The sequence below is a fragment of the Octopus bimaculoides genome, chromosome 1 (assembly GCF_046866305.1).
Source record: "Octopus bimaculoides isolate indiv1 chromosome 1, ASM4686630v1, whole genome shotgun sequence".
Taxonomy (NCBI): domain Eukaryota; kingdom Metazoa; phylum Mollusca; class Cephalopoda; order Octopoda; family Octopodidae; genus Octopus; species Octopus bimaculoides.
In genome coordinates, this window is record NC_142928.1 from 127,719,993 (window position 1) to 127,742,466 (window position 22,474).

General features: G+C 32.0%; 1 protein-coding gene across 3 annotated transcripts in view; it reads left to right on the forward strand.

Moving 5' to 3' along the window:
• LOC106868012 (dual specificity mitogen-activated protein kinase kinase 7) overlaps positions 1-17,599 on the forward strand; it is an 83,357-nt gene extending 65,758 nt beyond the window's left edge. For all 3 annotated transcript variants that reach the window (XM_052970138.2, XM_052970142.2, XM_052970148.2), the window contains 10 exons: positions 3,184-3,250; positions 5,191-5,304; positions 6,151-6,270; positions 7,831-7,938; positions 9,139-9,190; positions 9,658-9,785; positions 12,122-12,202; positions 13,615-13,757; positions 14,604-14,649; positions 17,263-17,599. In XM_052970138.2, the coding sequence (XP_052826098.1) occupies positions 3,184-3,250; positions 5,191-5,304; positions 6,151-6,270; positions 7,831-7,938; positions 9,139-9,190; positions 9,658-9,785; positions 12,122-12,202; positions 13,615-13,757; positions 14,604-14,649; positions 17,263-17,352 (949 nt within the window). In that variant the 3' untranslated portion in view covers positions 17,353-17,599. The remainder of the gene's footprint in view (positions 1-3,183; positions 3,251-5,190; positions 5,305-6,150; positions 6,271-7,830; positions 7,939-9,138; positions 9,191-9,657; positions 9,786-12,121; positions 12,203-13,614; positions 13,758-14,603; positions 14,650-17,262) is intronic.
• Positions 17,600-22,474: the final 4,875 nt, after the last annotated feature.

The following is a 22,474-nucleotide window of genomic DNA, read 5'->3' on the forward strand; positions in this document are numbered from 1 at the left end:
GTTTAGGAAGTATTTTCTTTACAATGAATAGGTAGGTGTTCTATATCTGCCAGAAGTAAGATGTTAGTATTAGTTGGCAATTATATGCTAAACTAGTCGTATTGTTATTGCTTTAACACATACCCTATTACTTATATAACAACTGAATATACATAACATTTTTTCTTTATATTTCAAATATTCTGAATTTTTTTTTTCTATCTGAAATATAATAATGTATATTTTTATAAGTTAGTCTTGAGGAAAGGTAGTGACCATGACTTTTGCAGGCCCTCTTAGATTGATAACATTGATGTTGCTGATGTTCAGCTTGAAGAAAACAACTGAGAGTGTCTATGAGACAACCTTTTTAGGGCTAAAGACCAGATCCATGGTTGGAGCAAGGTTATGACTAGATAGAAAGTGACATGGTGGTAGAATGGTATTGTAGATAAATCTAAGAGATGGATTTGGAAAGGCTCCTTGCTAAAGAATCTTTAGCAAGGAAGGAAATCTGAAGTATGCACATATTTTGCATCTTGAGAATCAGAAACATGAGCTGTCCCAGATAACAAGACAGTATACTAGAGAGAATTGAGATGTTGGAGAGATGTGTGTTTGGAATGTTATTGGCACTTTCCCTCATTAACACCAATAAGAAAGTTAGAAATGTTACATGATGTTATTGATTAAAGAGAATGGATGGGAGAGAGAAGACCTATTCCAGATAGACCCATCAGAGAGACTGGTTGTATGAATTGACAACTGTATGGTTGAAAGTATGGTTAAAGGTATAAAGGCAAGAAAAGCAGAAAGACTATCAGTGATAGTCACTCAGATAATTAATATATCTCAATAAGTACATCATGTTCTAATTAGTCCCATAATCAATCAAATGGCTGGCATTGCAGTATCATATTCAACTGCCGCAAGGACAAAGATGGGCTAAAGAAAGGCAATTACAGTTGCTTCTAGTTGGTGGACCAGTTTGTGAAAGTAATAGAAATAGTTATAGCACAACTGATGCACATGAACTCTGCTGAAATACAGTTTGGGTTATGCCAGGATGAGGTACTACCAGCAACCTTGGCCTACTGGCACACAACTGCAGGAGAAATACTTAGCTAGGTATAAGCCACTCTAGTGTCCACTGATAAAAAAAAAGCCTTTGATAGAGTTCCATTCTCTGAAGCCTGGTGGTTGCTAAGAAAAGTGAAAACAAATGAATATCTTGTAAGAGCCATGCGAACTATGTACAGAGATGCAGTCAGCAAGATGAGAGTTAGCAAAGGGTATAGTGATGAATTTAGCCAGCAGATAGGGGTCTACCAGTACTCAGTTCTCATTGTCCTTTTAGTTATTGTAATTCTCCTGGCTATAACAGAAGAGTTTAAGACCAGTTATATGTGGGAACTGCCAAAAGCCAATAATTTACTTCTTAAGAACTGAATCTGTAGAAGATTTAGAGAAATTTCAGATGTGGAAGCATAACATAGAATTGAGAAACCTCGAAGTAAACTTAGCAAAGACTAAAGTTTTAAGTTACAACTGGGAAATTACCACATTTGATATGCAAGAAAGAAGTAAGAAGGAATTCCATATTCAGGCAGGTGGACAAAGAATGTAAGTTTCATACGTGGCAGGTGTATATAGGAACAGTCAGAAATAAGAGTACACATGAAAGAGAGTCTTTCAGGTGCCCAGAAGACTTGTTTGAAATAGTTGATAAGCTTTTGTTTGAAATTTATTTATTTATTTTTTTGTGGCACGTAAAAGCACCCACTACACTCTTGGAGTGGTTGGCGTTAGGAAGGGCATCCAGCTGTAGAAACTCTGCCAGATCAGATTGGAGCCTGGTGTAGCCATCTGGTTCACCAGTCCTCAGTCAAATCGTCCAACCCATGCTAGCATGGAAAGCGGACGTTAAACGATGATGATGATGATGATGATAGAAGGCCTAATTAGCAGAAGAGGTTGGGTTTTTGAAACATAGTAGCCAGAATAAGAATGGAGTGGGGAAAAGTTCAGGGTGCATTCAAAGGCTTCCTCTCTCGCTGTGAAAAACAGATTATATGATGCTCATTTATGATGCAACATTTTTTCTTGGTAATGAGACATACTCCTTGAACACCAATGATCTGTGAAGGTTAGGAAGAAATAAAAAGCAAGAGAAAAGTTGAATATAAAAGAAATCAGATGAAGTGTGCAAGAGAAAAGATTGCTGGTATGGGTTAACATGGAGGATATCAATTGTTTAAAGAAGTGTATAGTGCTCACATTGGTAGATAACTTATGTAGAGTGAAACCTAGGAAGACATGGGGTGAAGTAGTGAAGGCTGATTTCAAACACCTGAGCCTCATTAAGGAGATGATAGGTAGCACACAGTGTTGGAGAAGACTCAGCCACCTATACAAGCATGGCAAAAAGGACATTAAAGTAGTGATGATGATAGAGATTGGGATTTGGATCTGTCTGTATTCAACTCCTGCATCACTCTTTATCACTCTACATCTGTTCTATCATGCCACCTCTGTAACAAGCTGTAACAAGAGATGTCATCAGATCTATATGTATCCAGTTTCCCCTACCAGCACCCTTCTTTATTGACATTTATTACACCTTTTTCTTCTACTGTCATCCATTTTTGTTGCTATTCACCACTTGCTCTCTCTCTTTTTTTTGTAACCCTTTACTTTCTCATACATTACTCCATCACTTATCACTGGCATACATCACTCAGTTGTCAGCATTAGAACAGACAATGAAGAGTAGTGTAGGCTCTCTAATCTTACAGATGAGTACTAGTGTCTTGATAAAACATACCTAGTACACTTTGTAAAGTATTTAATGTTAGGAAATGCATCCAATTGTAGAAACCATGTCAAAACCATGGAGCATGCCTAATTCCCAAATAAGAATTGATTCAGGACATGAGAATTTATCCAGCTCCCATCATCAAGAAAAGAGGGCATAAGATGATGATGATGATGATAATAATGAGTGAAGAGGATTAGAAATGAAGAGAGAGAAGTTGTACATTGTGTTATTGGTTGAATCATTACCAATTGATTAAATGGCTTTCTTTTATATACAGCCTTGTATATTTCTGTCTATTACAGCAGTACTATCTCATATATGCAGACAGTACTTATACTCATTATCTCATCATTTATGATTTTGCTTTTTCACTTTTCTATTTTCAGAGCTGAAATTGAACAAAAGTATCAAGAAATAATGCAACAGACTGGTATTTTAAATTTGAATGGTCAGGTAATTTACTGATTTATTTATTCTCCCGATATATTCTTTGAACAATTGTGTAACCGGACAGCAAATGTTTGATAGTCAGGTATCCAAAGAAGATGCTAGTATTTAGTAACCTCAATATATTAAATGTAGCAGCCAAGTTTTCTCAATAAGCACATCACCAACTTCAAAATGTTGATTGTCTTTTAATTCTTTAAATCTTTAAACTAGTATGCTGCCTACATTGTCCTTCATTATTAAGAACTTGTGTTATCTTCATCAGCTGCACTATCCTCCTTGTATTTAATAACAGGTAGTGGAGAGAATTTCAATTTCATTACATTGTTTTCTACAATATTATTTTAGCATCATCTCTGACTTGGGTCTGGTGTACCAACTCTTAAGAGTCATATCCACAAAAATTTAGAGTTCTGAAGAATGTTTGCAGAGTTCTAGTGGCAGAGGGTCCAAAGACTTGATGCGAAGTGGGTGCAAGAGATTATTGGAGCACACTTCAACTGTTGTGGGAATTACACATGCATATGTTCTTGTGACTTTCTTGCCATATGCTGAGCATGCATTTGGACATGTATACTTTCACAACTACAAGAAGGATATGAACTGGGAGAAGATTCCAGAGGGATAGTCTTTTGAAAGAAAGGACTGGGTATAATGGTTACTACAGGATGGAAGTGGGTGGGGAAGGATGGAGTGCAAGACCAGCCAACTCTGAGAAACAGGTCATTATAGTAGCGATAGAAACGACAGAGAGAGAGAGAGAAAGAGAAAGAGGAGACAGCATGTCTGTGAGCCAAAGCCTGGAGCATGTCCATTAGGAATTGAATTCCATTTAGTCGAGTGGCCCTTTTCTGGATGCGGTCCAAGAAATCTATGTGTAGTACTCATTATGGGCCTCATTTGAGCCTTATGGTATATCAACAGTTGTTAGGAGCTGAAATATTTTACTGGCTTCGAAGAGAAGAGCAAGTCTTTGGAATGCAGTTTTAGCTATGCTAAGAATCTGCTTTTACCAGAGAAGATCCGTGGAGATAAAGAAACCCTGCATTCTGTGCAATTGTGAGAGCTCTAGCTGTATGCTGCTCATATTTAGTGGTGTGGTTGTTGTTTTTTTGTCTTGATATTAGTAGTGCTTGAGTTTTTTGCTGTTAAAAGAACAAGATTGGCATGGATCATCTAAAGGATGCTCACAAGGTCTCTGTTTATGTAATCAATAAGGTTTGGTTTGAGGTATCTAGTTTGCTTATGGATTGTACATGGTTGGGGTTACTTAGAGAGCAATGAAGGGTTGTGTTGTCTGCGTAAGAATGAACATTGTTGGATGTGGCAACAAGTAGGTCAGTGGATTTGTTTCTCTGAAGTATATGTAAAACATTTAAAATTGCTGACTTGGTAAAAATAGCAACAAAATATACCTGGGTTTTTTAAAATACAAAATTACCCAAGAAATACATTGAATAAGGCATAAAAATGAAGTTTATTGTTTCATCAATGATGTTTGTATGGAAGATAAAAATTCTGATTATTAGATGTTCCACATTTGGATACATTTTTGGTGTCCATTTGATTATGGAGATTAAAAAGATTGTGACTACATTCTAGCTAAAATTGACAATGTGATAATTATAGTTTGAGTTCAAGACTGCATTACTATCTCCTCTATCTAAAAGTTTAGCTTAATTTAGAAAACACTTGTAATCTTACTTCACCTTTTAATGAAATGAAGAAAGAAACTTTTTCTCATAGATTGTCTTTGAATTAAGAAAACCTGCTCAAATATTGTGGAAAAATGATTTTGTTATATGAAATTTCTTTTTACAATACAATATTTGAGCATCTACTAAATGTCTTGAATAAAGTTTTAATGAAAATATTGCATTAGGAGAAAAGAAAAAAATTGTAATAGAAGTGTTATACATATAATTTTCATTATGTTTATCATCTAGAAACTTCCGAGTGACTGCAGTGATTTAGAGGCTCTAGGTGAACTTGGTCATGGTACTTGCGGGCAGGTGATTAAAATGAGGCACCGGAAAACAAGCAGTTTTTTGGCTGTGAAGGTAAATAAAAATATAAACAACATTATTGAATTTATTTCTAAAAGTAATTTTTAGCTTTTGGAGATTTCAGTGTTTTTGTTTTGTCTTTATTTTTAACTCAGTTATTTTGAAAATATATTCAACTTTTGAATAAAGTTTTTAGTTTTTCTGAAAATTATTGTTGTTTGTCAATGAGAAGTTAGTCAATTGAAGTCATTTGGAGTGTCTTTCAAATTGTTCTTTCTTAAACTTTTTTTTATTTATTGACTGTCATCAAAACATATCAGCATTTTCAATTTTAATAGTTTGGTGTTAAATTGTTTGCATGTTTGACAAAATGAAACAAACAATATGAAGTATTTTATAAATAATTTAAATTATATTTGGAATTTAAATATTCAGACATGCATTAACATTAGATTCCTTGTAGATGGTTTTGAAGTTTAATATACTTCTTTTAATGAAATTTTGAGTTTTATTGTGAAAATTATTACAGTTTATGGATTTGTATTTTAATTCCATGTCTTAAGGAAAGTATTTCATTTTAGCTTTAGAAACTATCATTTCTGTAATTTCATCTCTAGAAATTAAATTAATGATATTTGGTTTCATCTTTGCCAAAAAAGGCATCAGTTCTGTTCAGAATCTAAGAATAAATTTGATTTGTATAGGAATTTTTAATGTAACTTCCTGATGTGACATGACTTCTCTTCAAGAACTGTTGTTATTTTTTTTCCATAATATATGTTATCCTTTTATTCTGTGTTTTTTTGTTTCTTCTTAATTTCAACCAGAAAGATTTTGGCAATTTATTTCACTAGCATTTGTTGTTCTCTTCAAAAATAAGTTATTCCATTTCGTTTTCAGCAAATGCGTCGCTCCAGTAACAGAGAAGAAAACAAACGGATAATTATGGATTTGGATGTTGTTATGAAAAGCCATGACTGTCCTTATATTGTTCAGTGTATAGGCATATTCATAACAACTGTAAGTATTCATAAGATTTATTATATTTAGAAAGGTTTTTACAGGCTTGCATTTTGGCTACACTACAAGGATAGAAGCTAATGTTTGTTGAATCTCACTTAAATTAGCCATATATGAAAATCATAGGAAAATATATTTTGGCTATCAGTTCCAGATGCTAGCTGCATGGAAAGATGTTGAATATAGCATCTAGCACATCATCATTGTTGTTATCATTGTCACTTCTTTCATCACAAATTCATTCTGATTTTATGATATGTTAAGAAGAGTGATTTAAATATTTCCTTCCAAGTCGCTCTTGGCTTGCCAGTGCACCTCACTACATTAGATTATCATTGTACATCATTGTTTTCCACCATGACAACATTTGTTCTTTTCTAGTGTTGCAAGTCTTCTGGATTTTCTGTTCACGTACCTCGCCATGTGGCATCACATTACCAAAACATATCTCATACAATCTGTTTTTTCATATAGAAAGAGAAAGATTTCGCAAACTGAGGATTATCAAGATGTTTATGAAATTGCAATGGTAGCTAACCATCATTACAGTTTCATAAACACATTGATAGTCCTCAGTCCAACCCATGCCAGCATGGAAAACAATGATGTTAAATGGTGATGATGATGATGATATCTGGCTCACCAAAGTTTCTAATTCTTTAACAGTTTGTCAGGGATCCTCCTGTGCTTTTGTATAGCCATTGTTTACACTGACCATACATACAAAACATGACAGTTGACAGTTGTATAATGATGAGAATCTCTCTGGTTTGTTTAGAAATCAGATTTTAATTTACATTTGTAAATTTTTGGCAGTTGTGTTTTAAAAGAATTATATGATAAAGACCATACACGTATCATTGTCACCAGCATCACCATTATTAAATTGGGAAAACATTTTTTTCCCTTCCCTTTAGAATAAGAAAAAAAAAATAGAATAAATGTTCAAAGAGCAAAAGACAGTGTATGTAATGATAAGTTGGAGAGTAAGGAGTTGAATATAATCTATCAAATGATAGTGGTAATTTATATGAAATTTAAAATTGGGACATTAAAGATATCAGTTGTGTTGTAATGGAGAGAGCTGGCAGAAATGTTAGCACGCCAGGCGCAATGCTTTGCAGTATTTCTTCTGTCTTTATGTTCTAAGTTCAAATTCCGCTGAGGTTGACTTTGCTTTTCTTCCTTTTGGGGTCAATAAGTTAAGTACCAGTTGCATACTGGGGTCAATTGACTGCCCCTCCCAAAATTTCAGGCCTTGTGCCTAGATTTGAAAAGAAGGAGAGAGACTGCTTGCATCATCTGATGTGACTAAATCATGAGTGTCACACAGAGATGCTGCGTGTTGACAGTAAAATGTATCTTGGGTATAGGAAAACCAAAGTTGTTATGATGTTGGACCCCTCAGATAACACATGATTAAAGTAATATACAGAGCTGTAGACCTGTCTAGTCCATGCTAGCATAGAAAAACAGATATTAAAATGATGATAATGACATAATAAAAATTACTTGAAAATATTTCCTAGAAAAATATATATAACATTTTTATGCTTTCAGAGTGAAGTATGGATCTGTATGGAACTAATGGCTACTTGCTTAGATAAATTATTAAAGAAAACACGCATACCAATACCAGAAAAGATCCTTGGCAAAATGGCAGTTGCAGTGAGTATAATTCCTTGTGTTGATTTTAAATGGTCTTAAATGTTTTGTTTTGCTTTGAGCAAAAGTTTTGCACATGGTGCAGTACCATATGTGTTGAGGAGGAATATTCTGAAAAGATTAATGTGTTTAAGTTATTGTTTTGTGAAATATATACTTGACTTGTGTCTTACTGTAGCACATGTTTTTGTATGAATATTCTTTCTCATACCATCTAGAACAGTGCTTCTCAAAGCAAGCAGTGGAAAATTTTATATGGACACAGGAGAAAAATAAATGCATCTGTACAGTTTATTTTTTTGTTGTCTGTGTCTTCTATTTAAATACTAACTTTAAAAAAATTTTTGCAATATTATGATTAATTATTTGTTAGCCTCAATCACAATGTCAACAATGAAAATATCAACAATAATAACAGATTTTGAAATGTAAATAAGCAAATAAATTTTATTACTTTTTATGTATTTTTGAAAATAGTTATTTCAGAATTATTGAAGGTACATTAAAGTCATGAGAATTTCACCCACAAAAAATGTTTCTTCAAAATTTTTATTTGCTCTAATTTTCAAAAAAATTATTTTCAATTTCTGTTCTGTATGTAAATGATTTTGTTGTATTAGCATCAAAATACTGTTTCAACATTCTGTATTACATTGATGAAATGACTTTAAGGTACAAATAGTTTTTTTAGTGGCAGTCAACTTGTTGGTAGCAATTTTTTGTGGTGTGCTTAATTTCATTGAATAGCTTGGTGGTGGTGGTGGTGATGGTGGTCTTGCATTGAAGAAGCATTTGAGAAGCACTGATCTAGAATAAATCAGAGTAATGATCCTTACCAACAACACTGTAACTCAAATAAATTCATAGGCAAGCTAGGAAACCAGTAACATGTACTAGTATTGCATCTTTTGTTGTAAAAAATTTTAATAAACCTTTCTTGAATATTATAATAGATTTGTTGAAAGGAATTTAATAACTTGGAGCTCTGTTTTAAATTTTATTTGTTTTTAAGAGCTTCTGTTGGATTGACATATAAGTAGTTACATGATTTGTTGATCAGAACCATCTTCAACTAGGATTAATGTCTCTTATATTGTAACTAACAGGACTTATGGGTTGATGTTATATATCTTTGTTGGTATCTAGTGAATATATAAAAAAAGTAAGTAGGTGTTGTTCAGGTAAAATTTCTTTTTATTGTAGATTGTAAAAGCATTGAATTACCTTAAAGAACGACATGGTGTGATACACAGAGGTTAGTTTTTGTATTTGTTTCTTTTATTAACATTAGCTCATTGAAGAGTATTTTGTATTGAAATACACATTAATGAACTTGTAAAATAGTTATATAATTTTGTAAAATATATGAATTTGAGATAATTATTTAAATTTTTCCTTATTAACATAACATTTTTCTTTTCCACATTTTCTCTTTGTAAATTTGAATTAATTGTTTATATTTAATAATACATTAAGATTTGTTAATTATGAAAAGAGAAAAATTGTACTAATGCTCATGTACCTATAGATTTCTTTATTATTAATAACTCTCTTTTCAAAAGAAAATATAAAAATGAATTTTACTTTCTACAAACTCATTTATATACTATTATACAGTGAAAAAAATTTCAGATATCTTTTTCTTCAAATAAGTAAATAGACAATAATGAAAGAAAATTACAACAGGTATTTTTCAAGTTGTGCTTTTAATTTGTTTGTTAGATGTGAAACCCTCCAACATTCTCTTAGATGAAAAAGGCTCTGTGAAATTGTGTGATTTTGGAATCAGTGGCCGTTTAGTTGATTCCAAAGCAAAGACCAGAAGTGCAGGCTGTGCTGCGTACATGGCTGTAAGTAACTGAATTCAGCTATTATAATTTAGTTTATATTTTCTATTATAACTGTTCCTTGCTACAATTTATTAAATAGAAGTAATTTGTATTGTGCTAGATTATACATTATCTTAAACTTACTGTAACAGTTTTCTTAGACAATTTCAGTTGTTTACATACATATTGCTGAAATATACAATAGATAACTTTTCTTTCATACCCTTAATTAAAAGAAATTGTAATTGAAGCACACTGGGCAAGTATCTTCTACTAAAACCCAGATTGAGCAAAGACTTGTGCATGGATTTGATAGATGGAAGCTGAAAAACTTGTTGTGTATACATACATGTGTGTGTGTGTGTGTCTTTATGTTTGACTTTGTCCCCCACATAGCTTGACAACTGGTTTTGGTTTGTTCATGTCCTCATTACTTATTGGTTCAGCAAAAGAGACTGATAGAATAAGTACCAGACTTTACAAAATAAACACTAGAGTCAATTTGTTCAGCTAAAATCTTTCAAGGCAGTGCCCTAGCATGGCTGTAGTCCAGTGACTGAAACATGTAAAAGATAAAAAAAAATATATAAGTATATATTATATTTATATCCTTATTTTCATCATCATCATCATCATTTAATGTCCATTCTGACATGGCTTTAACAGGAACTGATGATCCAGAAAACTGCATTGATCATCATTTGGCAGGTTTCTACAGCAGAAACCACTTTACAAAATGTATTGGATACTTTTTGTAGTGGTACCAGCTCTTGTGAGGGCACCAAGTAATGCAGAATACAAGACCTTTCAAGTGAATGAGGGTATAGTATAATAGAGACAAGGACATATATTTTGCTGAAGAAGTGACATAGGACTTCCCTAGCTGGAAAGAGAGAGAGAGAGAAATGGTGATGTACAAAGTGAATATAAAAGAGAGAATAGGGATAGAGAAGCAGAAAGGGTGGGTGGATAGGTAGATTCATAAGAGTGTAAAAGGAGTGTGATAGATAGTTAGAGATGAGGATTTAGGTGGATACAGTGAATGGGGCACATGATGAAGACATGGTAAATATCAGTTTCAGATGGACTGAAGGAAATTAGAGTGAGTTAGGGGAGGAGGAGAAGGTAAAAAGGGACAGTATGAAGTGTTTTACAAGTATGTATATATGTACTATGTGTATTTATATATGTACTAACTGAATTACCTGGTAATACCCAGAAGAGTGGGGGTTATTTCCAGTTCCTATTCCCATTACGTTGTTTTATATCCTATCCCATTCCCTGTTCAGTTCCTGTTTAAATTACAAATAGATTTACAAATACACAATGATGTGGGATAGGTTTACAAATACTGGCAAGTAATACAGTTGAATCATAAAATTGATTGATTGCAATGGTAAGGTAATATCAAAGTTGAATTGGTGGATGGTTGGAAGAATGAAAGGATTGACAATGTGCGACTATGAAACGATTGATGGTTGGTTATTACCATAGCAAAAAATTGCACAAATCTGTCCTGATCAAGAGGCCTGTCTGTCAGGGAAGACATGATCTGACATAGAATAAACAAAAATGTAAATAAGACATTCTATTGTAAAAACTACCCGACAACAATGAGTTATTCATCTATGGAAGTAAATGAAAGACATTATATATAGTGTGTTTTTGTTTCAGTATGTTGGTAAAGATGTAATAAATTTTAATATGGTGATTTGAAAACAGATATAACACTTTACCTTTCACTTGTTAGTTTAACATCTGTTCTTGGACATATTGTAAAAGTTTTGACTGAGCATGCGATAGTTAATTCACTAAAGTGTATGCATTAAGTGATAGGTAAAAATTAAAGAACAAAGTATTAAAAATTGCTGTTCCTTTCAGTAAACACATTCTCTCTCTTCCACTCTGTCTGTGTGTTTCGTTCTCTCTCTCTGTCTCTTCCTGTCTCCTCCTCTTCCCTGATATCAGCCACCCTCATTATGCCACCACATTTCCCTCAACCTAACATTTTTTGCACTCTTCTCATTTTATTATATAATAGCCCAACCCCTGTAGGGGGACCCATTATCGATTTTTATTGAAATCCAATTAGCTTATAATTGAACTGGATGTTAGTTTAACATGTATGCAAAGTTTCATGAAGATTGATTTGCTGATATAGGTAGCAAGATGGTAACAGACAGACAGTCAAAAATAGCCATTTATATATAAGATTTATATATATATATATATATATATATATATATTCATATTCACACACTTACACACATACTTAAAAAAAATTACTGTCTAATTTCTTCATTGAATGTGAAACAAACAAAACCTTTTCATTGTTTTCCTTTTATTAATTTAACCAGCCTGAAAGAATTGATCCACCAGATCCAGAAAGGCCAGATTATGATATCCGTGCAGATGTTTGGAGTTTGGGGATCTCTTTAGTAAGTTATTAATCTCCTTTTGCTTATGGTCTTTGTCTGTGTTGAAAGTTTTTGATAATGAAGTCTTTTCAGCAACATAGTTAGAATGGATAATTTGCAAGGTCTTTTAGCTATTTATCTAGATGAATAAATGAATAGCTATATTTACCAAACACAACAAGAGTGATGTTTATATCTGCATAGCACCTTTTTATAAATTTAGGATCCTTATTTTCAAGCTTTAGTATATATAAAAATATATATTTATGTGTATGGGTGATTTTGTGTATTTGTATGAATGTGTAAGTTTTGGCTGCAAGTATTTTTCGACATAAATGAAATGTATATTTTTATATTTTAAACATAAATATTCATGTGTATAGTAAATATTTTAATTATGTAATTGTTCAATTTACCTTTTTAATAAACTTCAAAGCAGATAATGTCATAATTCATCGTAGCATAATTCTAAAAGAAATGTTTTGTGAAAAAGCAAGCTGCTCCACTTTGTTAGCAACTTGTAATTATTTTCATCTTTTGTGAAATGTCTTACTTTGTAAAATATTGTTTAATTAATAAGCTACAGGTTATATCTTGTTGTTGATTTCTAAAAAGAATGAAATAGTGCTATACATGATTACTTTTAAGTAGAAACTGTAAGAACTTTGTTATAAGAAAACAAAAATAAATTAAATTTGTGAATTCTGTGCATCTTTTTCCTCGTAATTTCTCAGTTTCAAATTCAGATTTCTAATCTTGCCTCATATTATGAAGAAAGGATTGTCTCCCTTGTAATAGTTGCCCTCTATGTGTTAAACTGTCGTCTAGAAAACTAGAATAAAATTTTTAGAAGAAATGAATTGCAGAATGTACCACTGTAATTGTTTGCCATTTTCTTTGATTTAGATTACATCATTTGTTTGATGTGCTGGTTAAACAATCAATTAGTTGTTTGCTAGTCAAAGTCTTTGTGTTGCTATTTGCAACCTTTTCAGAGAGTTGGTGACCTCCCCTCTCATTCTAAGGTCTGCTTTAGAAAAGATCTTCACTGGAAAGGTCGCAAACAGTGGCAAGAGAAATTTTGCTAACAAACAACCAATTAAACCAGTTAAATCAGTACATTAAACCAGTGATTGATTAGTTAGTTGATTAGATATCTAACCAATCGACAAATAATAAAGAAGTGGATTTGAAACTCTGCCCCCCCCCCCCCCTTCCCCAACATCGCTTGACAACCGATGCTGGTGTGTTTACGTCCCCGTGACTTAGAGGTTCGGCATAAGAGACCGATAGAATAAGTACTAGGCTTACAAAGAATAAGTCCTGGGGTCAGTTTGCTCGACTAAAGGCGGTGCTCCAGCATGGCCACAGTCAAATGACTGAAACAAGTAAAAGAGTAAAAGAGATGTTATTTTTTTTCTATTTCTTCACAGGTTGAACTTGCAACAGGTGAGTTTCCATACAAGAACTGCAGAACAGATTTTGAACTTCTCACAAAAGTGTTGCAAGAAGAGCCACCACTTCTCCCTCCCAACAATGGCTTCTCACTAGATTTTTGTTCATTTGTAAGGGATTGGTAAGTAGTTTGTAATATCTCCTACTATTTCAAAATCTCGTGTTTTCACTTTTTTCTTTTTTTCTATTCATTGGAACATCAGAAAAATGCTTTGTCCTGGCTCATAGCAGAATTCTTGATGTGCCAAACAAAATGCTTAGCAGCATTTCTTCTGGTTCTTTACATTCTGAGTTCAAATTTCACTGAGGTTAACTGTGTCTGTTATTCTTTTGGGGTTGATAAAATAAACTTCCAGTCAAGTATTGAAGTCAATGTAGTTGACTATCCCTGTTTCACTAAAATTACTGGTCTTGTGCCAAAATTTAAAGCAAATATTATTATTATTATTATTATTAAGGTAGTGAGTTAGCAGATTTGTTAGCATGCCGGCTGAAATGCTGAGTGATATGTTGTCTGTCGTTATGTTCCGAGTTCAAATTCTGCAGAGGTCAACTTTACCTTTCATCGTTTCAGGGTCGATGAATTAAATACCAGTGAAACACTGGGGTCGATATAATCAACTTGTCCCCTCCCACCAAATTGAGGCCTTGTGCCGCCAGAAGAAAGGATTATTATTATTATTATTATTATTATTATTGGGAGTTGATTAGAGAAAGACTTGTACATTTGACAAATTTGATTACCTGTGTTGAAGGATGCCATGATAACAAATAACTACATCTGAATTGAGGATGCTTTACCACACAGACAAGATGAAATGCCAACATGTCATAATACAAAGCATATTAGCATGATATAACTTGGCTATAAAATTAATAATTGCATATGCATATAACTACTTGTGTTCTTATTATGTTGTCTCAATATATGTTTCCTTCATTAACATTTCTTTTTCTGTTTCTTCAGCCTAACTAAAGATTATAAGAAAAGACCTAAATACAAGAAATTATTGGTGAGTTGATAACATTTACAAATTTGAAGAATTATGCTCAATCCCAATGGGCAATAGGTTTGGGTATTTTGTAAATTTATTGCAAATATGTAAATGAGTTTGAGTGTATCATCATCATCATTTTTATGTCTGTTTAATCTTTGTTTGTATAGATTGGACAAGACATGAGCTGTGACTGCAGAGGACATGTACAGTCAAGAAAGGAATAATACTGTTATGCTCCAATGGATGTGCATGTATGACAAAGTACATATGTGTTGAGAGAAAATTGGGCATAAGTGGAATCAGGTGTAGTGTGCAAGAGAGAATGTGTTGGTATGGTCATTTGATGTGCATGGATGATGACAAAGATATGCTGATCACTTTAAGCAGATGGAACTTGTGAAAGAGAGAGACTTAGAATGGCATGACAAAGTAGCGAAGGCTGATCTTAAAATGTTGAACCTTAAGGTGGAGATGATAAAAGACTGTTTCATTGTACTGAAGCAGACCTGTCTTTCATGGGGAAAGTGAGAAACTTGATTTTTGTTACATGGCAGTTGTGTCCCTAACTATGAGATGGTATGTCTTTATATTATGATGTAATATACACATAGTCACTGGATGTCTTCCTTTTGTAATATGTATCACCTTGAACTGTGATTGTCCATTCTTATTTGCCTACTTATACATTCATATATGCATATAAACAAACAATGGCTTATAGTCTTGAGGTGTCAGTCAACCTAAGGATATAATAGAAGGCACTCGCCCAAATTGCCAAAGCTGACTTTGCCTTTTATCCTTTTCGAGTTGATAAAATAAGTACCAGTTGAGCACTGGGATTGATAAAATAGATATGAGATGAGAACTGAGGTCAATGTAATTGACTTATCCCCTCCCTGTAATTGCTGGCATTGTGCCAAAATTTGAAACCAATGTATGTATATTCAAACCTGAAAGCATGTGGTTGTGAAACGAATTTCTTCAACACAATGCCATGTCTGTGCCTGTACCTGTTGCTGTTTGTGTAAACATGTGTGTTTATTTAAATGTGTGCTCTCTTATTAAAAAGTTATGTTTGGGCAGTGTTGTTGTTGTCACTTCTTCTGTCAAAAACTTCTCTGTTTTGTGCATTCATAGACATGTAAAAGATAGCCAAGGGTTAGTGACTGGAAAGGCATCCAGCAAAAAAACAAAATAAGTCTGAATAATGTATTCACCTGACCCATGCAAGCATGAGAAAATGGATGAAATGTGAATGACTGATTGTATAGATATGTTTGTGTGTATATATTTTTTATACCTATCAATGCCAGTATCATGTAACTGGCACCCATGCTGGTGGCACATAAAAAGCACCCATTACACTCTTGGAGTGGTTGGTGTTATGAAGGGTATCCAGCCATAGAAACCATGCCAAATCAGATTGGAACCTAATGCAGCTTACCAGTTTCAGTCAAACCATCTAACCCATTTCAGCATGGAAAGCATACACTAAACGATGATGATGATGACATGAGCATGTATATATTTGTGTATATTTATGTATGATGTGTGTGTGTGCGTGTGTGTTTGTGTAAAAAGTAGATGTTAAATGATGATGATGATGATTTGATACATGTTTGTATGTCTATATGTGTGTGTGTGTGTGTGTATATATATATGTATGTATATGTGTGTGTGTGCGTGTGTGTGTGTATTGGCATAAGGTGGTTAGCATTAGGCAGAGCTGTAAAAACCATGTAGAAACCATGTCACAACAGACAGTTGGAGTCTGGTCAGCTTGCAGGTCAGTTCCTGTCAAACTGTCCAACTCATGCAGGCATGGAAAATGATGGTGATGGTTATATATATATATATATATATATATATATATATAATCATAAATATATAGGGATTGACAGTAACCTGCTTCTCCAACATAAAGCAGGTTACTGTCAATCCCTATATATTTATGATTATAAATTTTTTACCGAAGAAGGTTTTTTCATACTGAGCTACCCGGCAAAATTGTTGATTATTAATTTTATTACTAATTGACGATTCCCTGCCCTGCATATCTATATATATATATATATATATATATATATATATATATGGTGGTTGTCTACTCCTTAAACAGAGTTTGACCACCTCCTGCACCTACACCTTAGCCCTTTCATGGCGTCTGATGTGGCTTTTTAAACCATACAGTGTTTTGAAAAAACACCCACACAGATTGCACCTCTGATTTGCACTACCAATACCTGCAAGTAAGTTCTGCTCAATGTGGATCCTAACATGTCTTTTAAGACCCCCATTGGATTTGCAAACCCTCTGGCACACACCACATTCAAACGTGTGCACAGACATATAATCAGATTAGCTGGATGAGGTTTGTTTTCCATGGGTTATATATTACTACTACCGCTTTCGCGGCGCCGGATCCATCGCGAAAGCGGTAGTAGTAATATATATATATATATATATATATATATATATATACATACATACGTACGTATATATACATTTGTAATTATAATTTGAAGCACATTTTATTCAATTTTCAACTTTTTGCTTTTTTTTTTTTTTTTACTTTCTTTGTATCAGTTGTTTAAATAAGTGACATTGTTTTTTTCCTTTTCTTTCCAGGAACACCCGTTCATAAAGAGATATGAGATCTTAAATGTAGACGTGGCTGCTTGGTTTGCAGATGTGTCTAAGTTAATGAATTCTTCATAAGCCACTCTAATCATTTAACTTGTGTGTTTGCTGAGTATGTGTGTGCGTATATCAGTGATGACTGCTACCAGAGGGGTGATTGTGTTGTAAGTACAATGGTGTGGTGTATTAATGTACCACATGTACACCACACAGCTCTGGCAGTTGACTGCAGTCAGGTGAGGCAGTCTGTTCATTATTTTTCCCGATTTTCTTTCAATTTTTTTTCTTTCATTTTAACATTCATTCACCATGGTTCCTGTACTCTCAGTTGCACATTCAACCTAGGTTATAGAACATGAGCTGAAGAAGGTTTTATATATATATATATATATATATATATATATATATGTGTGTGTGTGTGTGTGTGTATAAAACCACATATATATATATGTGTGTGTGTGTCTGTGTAAATATATATATACACATATATACATATGCTCACACCCATATGTGTATATGTATATATATATATGTATATATATATATATATATATATATATATATATATATATATGCATACGTACATATGTTTACTTGCTATATGCAAGCTATATACATATATGCAATACATACACATGTGTGTGTGTGTGTATATATTTATATATATATATATATATATATATATATATATATATATATATATATATATATATATGTGAAATCTTTTATAAGAAAACAAAAGCATCAAGAAGATTTTATGTTCCATATTTTTTCCATATAAAAATAATGTAAAAATGCAGCTGTGAAAACGATTCCTTATTCATGTCAGATTCTCTTTGTAACAATGAATATATATATATACATATATATATATATATGTATGTATATATAAATGTATGTATATATATATATATATATATATATCGTCATCATTTAACGTCCGCTTTCCATGCTAGCGTGGGTTGGACATATATATATATATATATATATATATATATATATATATATATATATATATATATATATATATATATTATTTGTGATGTATATGCAAATATATGAATTATATACATATATCACATGGAATTAATCTTGTGTGTGTATATATATATACACACACACACATGTATGTATGTATATATGAATTATATACATATTTCATATGAAATTAATTGTGTGTATATATATGTGTGTGTGTGTGTGCATATTTATATCTGTATATCTATATATGTATCCTATCCATGTGTGTGTGTGTGTGTGTGTGTGTATGTATATTTACAGATATGTGTTTTTAAATATACATTCACATGTAGCTGTGTGCATGTGTGTGTATATATGTCTGTATAGATTAAACAGACAGATAGTTAAGGAATACAATTTCATATACATATTTGTATTGTATATTTCAGATTATAAATATGTATATCTGTGCATGTGCGTGCATGCACATGCACACACACACATACAGAAACACCCACACACCCACATATATATATATGTGTGTTTGAAGAGCAAATAAAGGAAAGAGATAAATATATATAAAAGATATGTACCTACATGCATGCATAGACACACACACACATATATACATAGACAAATATATATACATGTATTTGTGTATGTATGCATGTATATACATGTATATTTAAAATGAATACATTTTATGTATATGTGTGTGTGTTATATATATGTATGTATGTATGTATGTATGTATGCATGCAGATTTGAATGATTTATAATTCAAATTAATGTGTCTGCTTTGTTTTCATCTGTTTTGCTATCCAGCATAGACTAGATGAATATGTTATCAAAGCATTTTTTATGGGTGTGTGCCATTGTTGATGTTAATTCTGACTTGTTTCTCTGTTCAGGAATTGGTTATGCCACATGGCTTTCATGACATGAAGTGAGCAAACTAGTTGTTGATTGGGGAAACAACGACACCACTTGAACATTACTTTTGAATAAGTGAGTACAGATGTGAAGAAACACACAAGCACACACATGCTGACACATGTATACATATACATATGTATACATATGCATATGTATACATATACATATGTATACATATACAAAATGCTTTTTTTACACTTTCAGCCTACCATACTTCCTGGGAAGGGTTTACTTTGGCTTGGGCCTAAAGCAGAAGATACCTGCTTAACCCTTTAGCATTTAATCCAGCCATATCTGGCCCAAATATTCTACCTGTTTTATGTTCAAACTGGCCATGTCTGGTGTGTCATACCTATCCTGCAATGTCATTCTAAAAATAAACAATCACATAATCAAAATCTCAAACCTACAAGATAATGTCTGATTTATTCAAAACAATGTGATTAAATAAGCTTTAGATTTGAATGCTAAATGGTTAAGATCCCACCCAATTGGACTGAAACTGAAAGTGTGTGATTGCAGAGTGAAGTTCCTAAAGACACAGCCATGCATGCACCAATGAGTATGTGTGTGTGTGTATTTATTTGTATGTATCTATATTTGTATGCATGTATATATATATATATATATATATATATATATATATATGTATATGTATATATGTACATGTGTATGTATGGACATATGTATGTCTGTACATGTGTGCGTGTATATATATATATATATATATATATATATATATATATATATATATATATACACATACATATGAGTGAGTATGTATATAAATATGGATATATATATATATACATATATGTGTATGTGTATATAAATATATGTATATGAATATATATATATAAATTTGTGTGTATGTATATATGTGTATGTGTACATGTATATAATGTATGTATGTGTATATGAACATATATATATATATATATATACACATAGGTGTATGTATATATAGTTATATATATATATATATGTGTGTGTGTGCATATATATATTTCTATATGTATATACATATATGTATGCATATATATATGTATCTCTACATATGTTTATATATATGTGTGTGTGTGTGTGTGTATACATATATGTATGTATATATATATACATATGTACATGTATATAATTATATATGGGTGTATGTATATGTGTGTATATATATACACAAACACACACACACACACATCTATCTATATTTGAATATATGTGTATAATATATCCCTGTATATTTGAACGTGTGAATGTGTATGTATTTATATATATGTATACAGACACAAATGAATATAAATACAAGCTTATGTCTGTGCATATGCATATATATATATATATATATATATATATATATGAATGTTTGTTTAGATATATATATATATATATATTTGTAGATATAGATACATGTTTGTGTGTATGTGTGTGTATATCATCATCATCATCATCATCATCATCGTTTAACGTCCGCTTTCCATGCTAGCATGGGTTGGACGATTTGACTGAGTACTGGTGAAACCGGATGGCAACACCAGGCTCCAGTCTAATTTGGCAGAGTTTCTACAGCTGGATGCCCTTCCTAACGCCAACCACTCAGAGAGTGTAGTGGGTGCTTTTACGTGTCACCTGCACGATATATATATATATATATATATATATACTCATACACACATGCACACACACATGTCTATATAAATGCACACACACGCATCTATATGTGTATGTATGCATACATATGTAACGGGGAGTTCCGTAGAGTAGAGGTAAGCTCCCAGTAATGGACTCAGTTATCATTGGAGGAGCGAGTTCTCTTTACTTACGTTGCTAATGCCCTTGGGAAAGGTATGAATGTCAAATTTTTCTGTTTTGTCCCTGCCCCTATATATCTTGGGCCTCATGCCTACATAAGAAAACAATTATTGAATATAAGATTTAAATTTCTCATTGTTAACTATTATTTAATACTCCATGAAGGATTCTTTAGCAATATGAAATTTTTTAATGGATTTCTTCATAATTTTTTACATTATGGATAAACAAATGGGAGCTGTTTTAATACGGTCAGTGAAATATAATAGAGCATCCATAATAGAGAAAGTGCTTTAATATACTCTTTTCACCCAGTGATATCATCCTGGCTATTTCCTCCTTGATTTATTATTTTTTTCTTAATTTCTATTTTTCTATATTTTTCTTTAAATTCAAAGACAAATATTCTTTATGTACTTTCATCTGTCATATTCCAATTATTTCTCGACTCTCTTGATTTCATTTACAATGAGTAGTTTAATTTCTCTCTGAGCCATATATATATATATATATATATATATATATATATATATATATATATGCTAACTATTTGATACTATTGAAAATTTGTGTGTAAATTGCAGTTAATTATTTTACTCATGTTTTCTATCTCATCCAATTATTTTTCAAAATTTACTATATTTTTTCAGTATTTTAGGATTCACTGTTTGGAAAATTATTGCATTCTAATGTAAAAGAAAAAAAAAAATGGCTAAAAACAAAAACAATAACTAATGTAATTATTCTCTGTCCACTAACTACTGTGTTATTTACCAATATTGTAGAAACATCTATTTCTACCTACTAGCTCTTGATAGTTATAGGAAATTCTGAACTCTACTGTGTTAACTGTCTCAACTTATTACTTGGGAAACATCTGTTCAACTCCTTTTTCATCGTACATTTATAGGTCAAAAGACACAGGGTTAATTTATTGTCTTTCTTTCACATTTAAATATTTTAAACAATATTAGTTTGGTATAGATGTTTTGTGGGATATATATATATAGAACAATAATTGCAAAAAATAAACAGACATTACTGTCTCCTCTAATTATCATTTGAATGTTATCAATATTAAATTACATGTAGGTTTTTGCATATATTTATTTCACTTAAGATAAAGAGTTTTAATTATATTATGTTATGGACTTTGTAGCTAACTTTAGTTATAAAGGAATCAAAGAAATGCAAATTAATGGAAAAACTGTCAAAATTTTTAGGAAGCTGTTCATTACAGATGTAAAATATATGACATACATTAGGTATGTAGCTATTGATATTTATTTCTATTTATACATATTGTTGATGACATGTAAATTTAATGATATTATATATATATATATATATATATATATATATATATATATCATGAAAGAGGCCAGTGTACATTGAGGAGAATCATACTCCCTTGCAAAGTGTCTTTATTAGATGATTTGATGATAACTGCTTCTGTGTGTGTGTGTGTGTGTGTTTGTGCACATAAATGTAGTTTAGC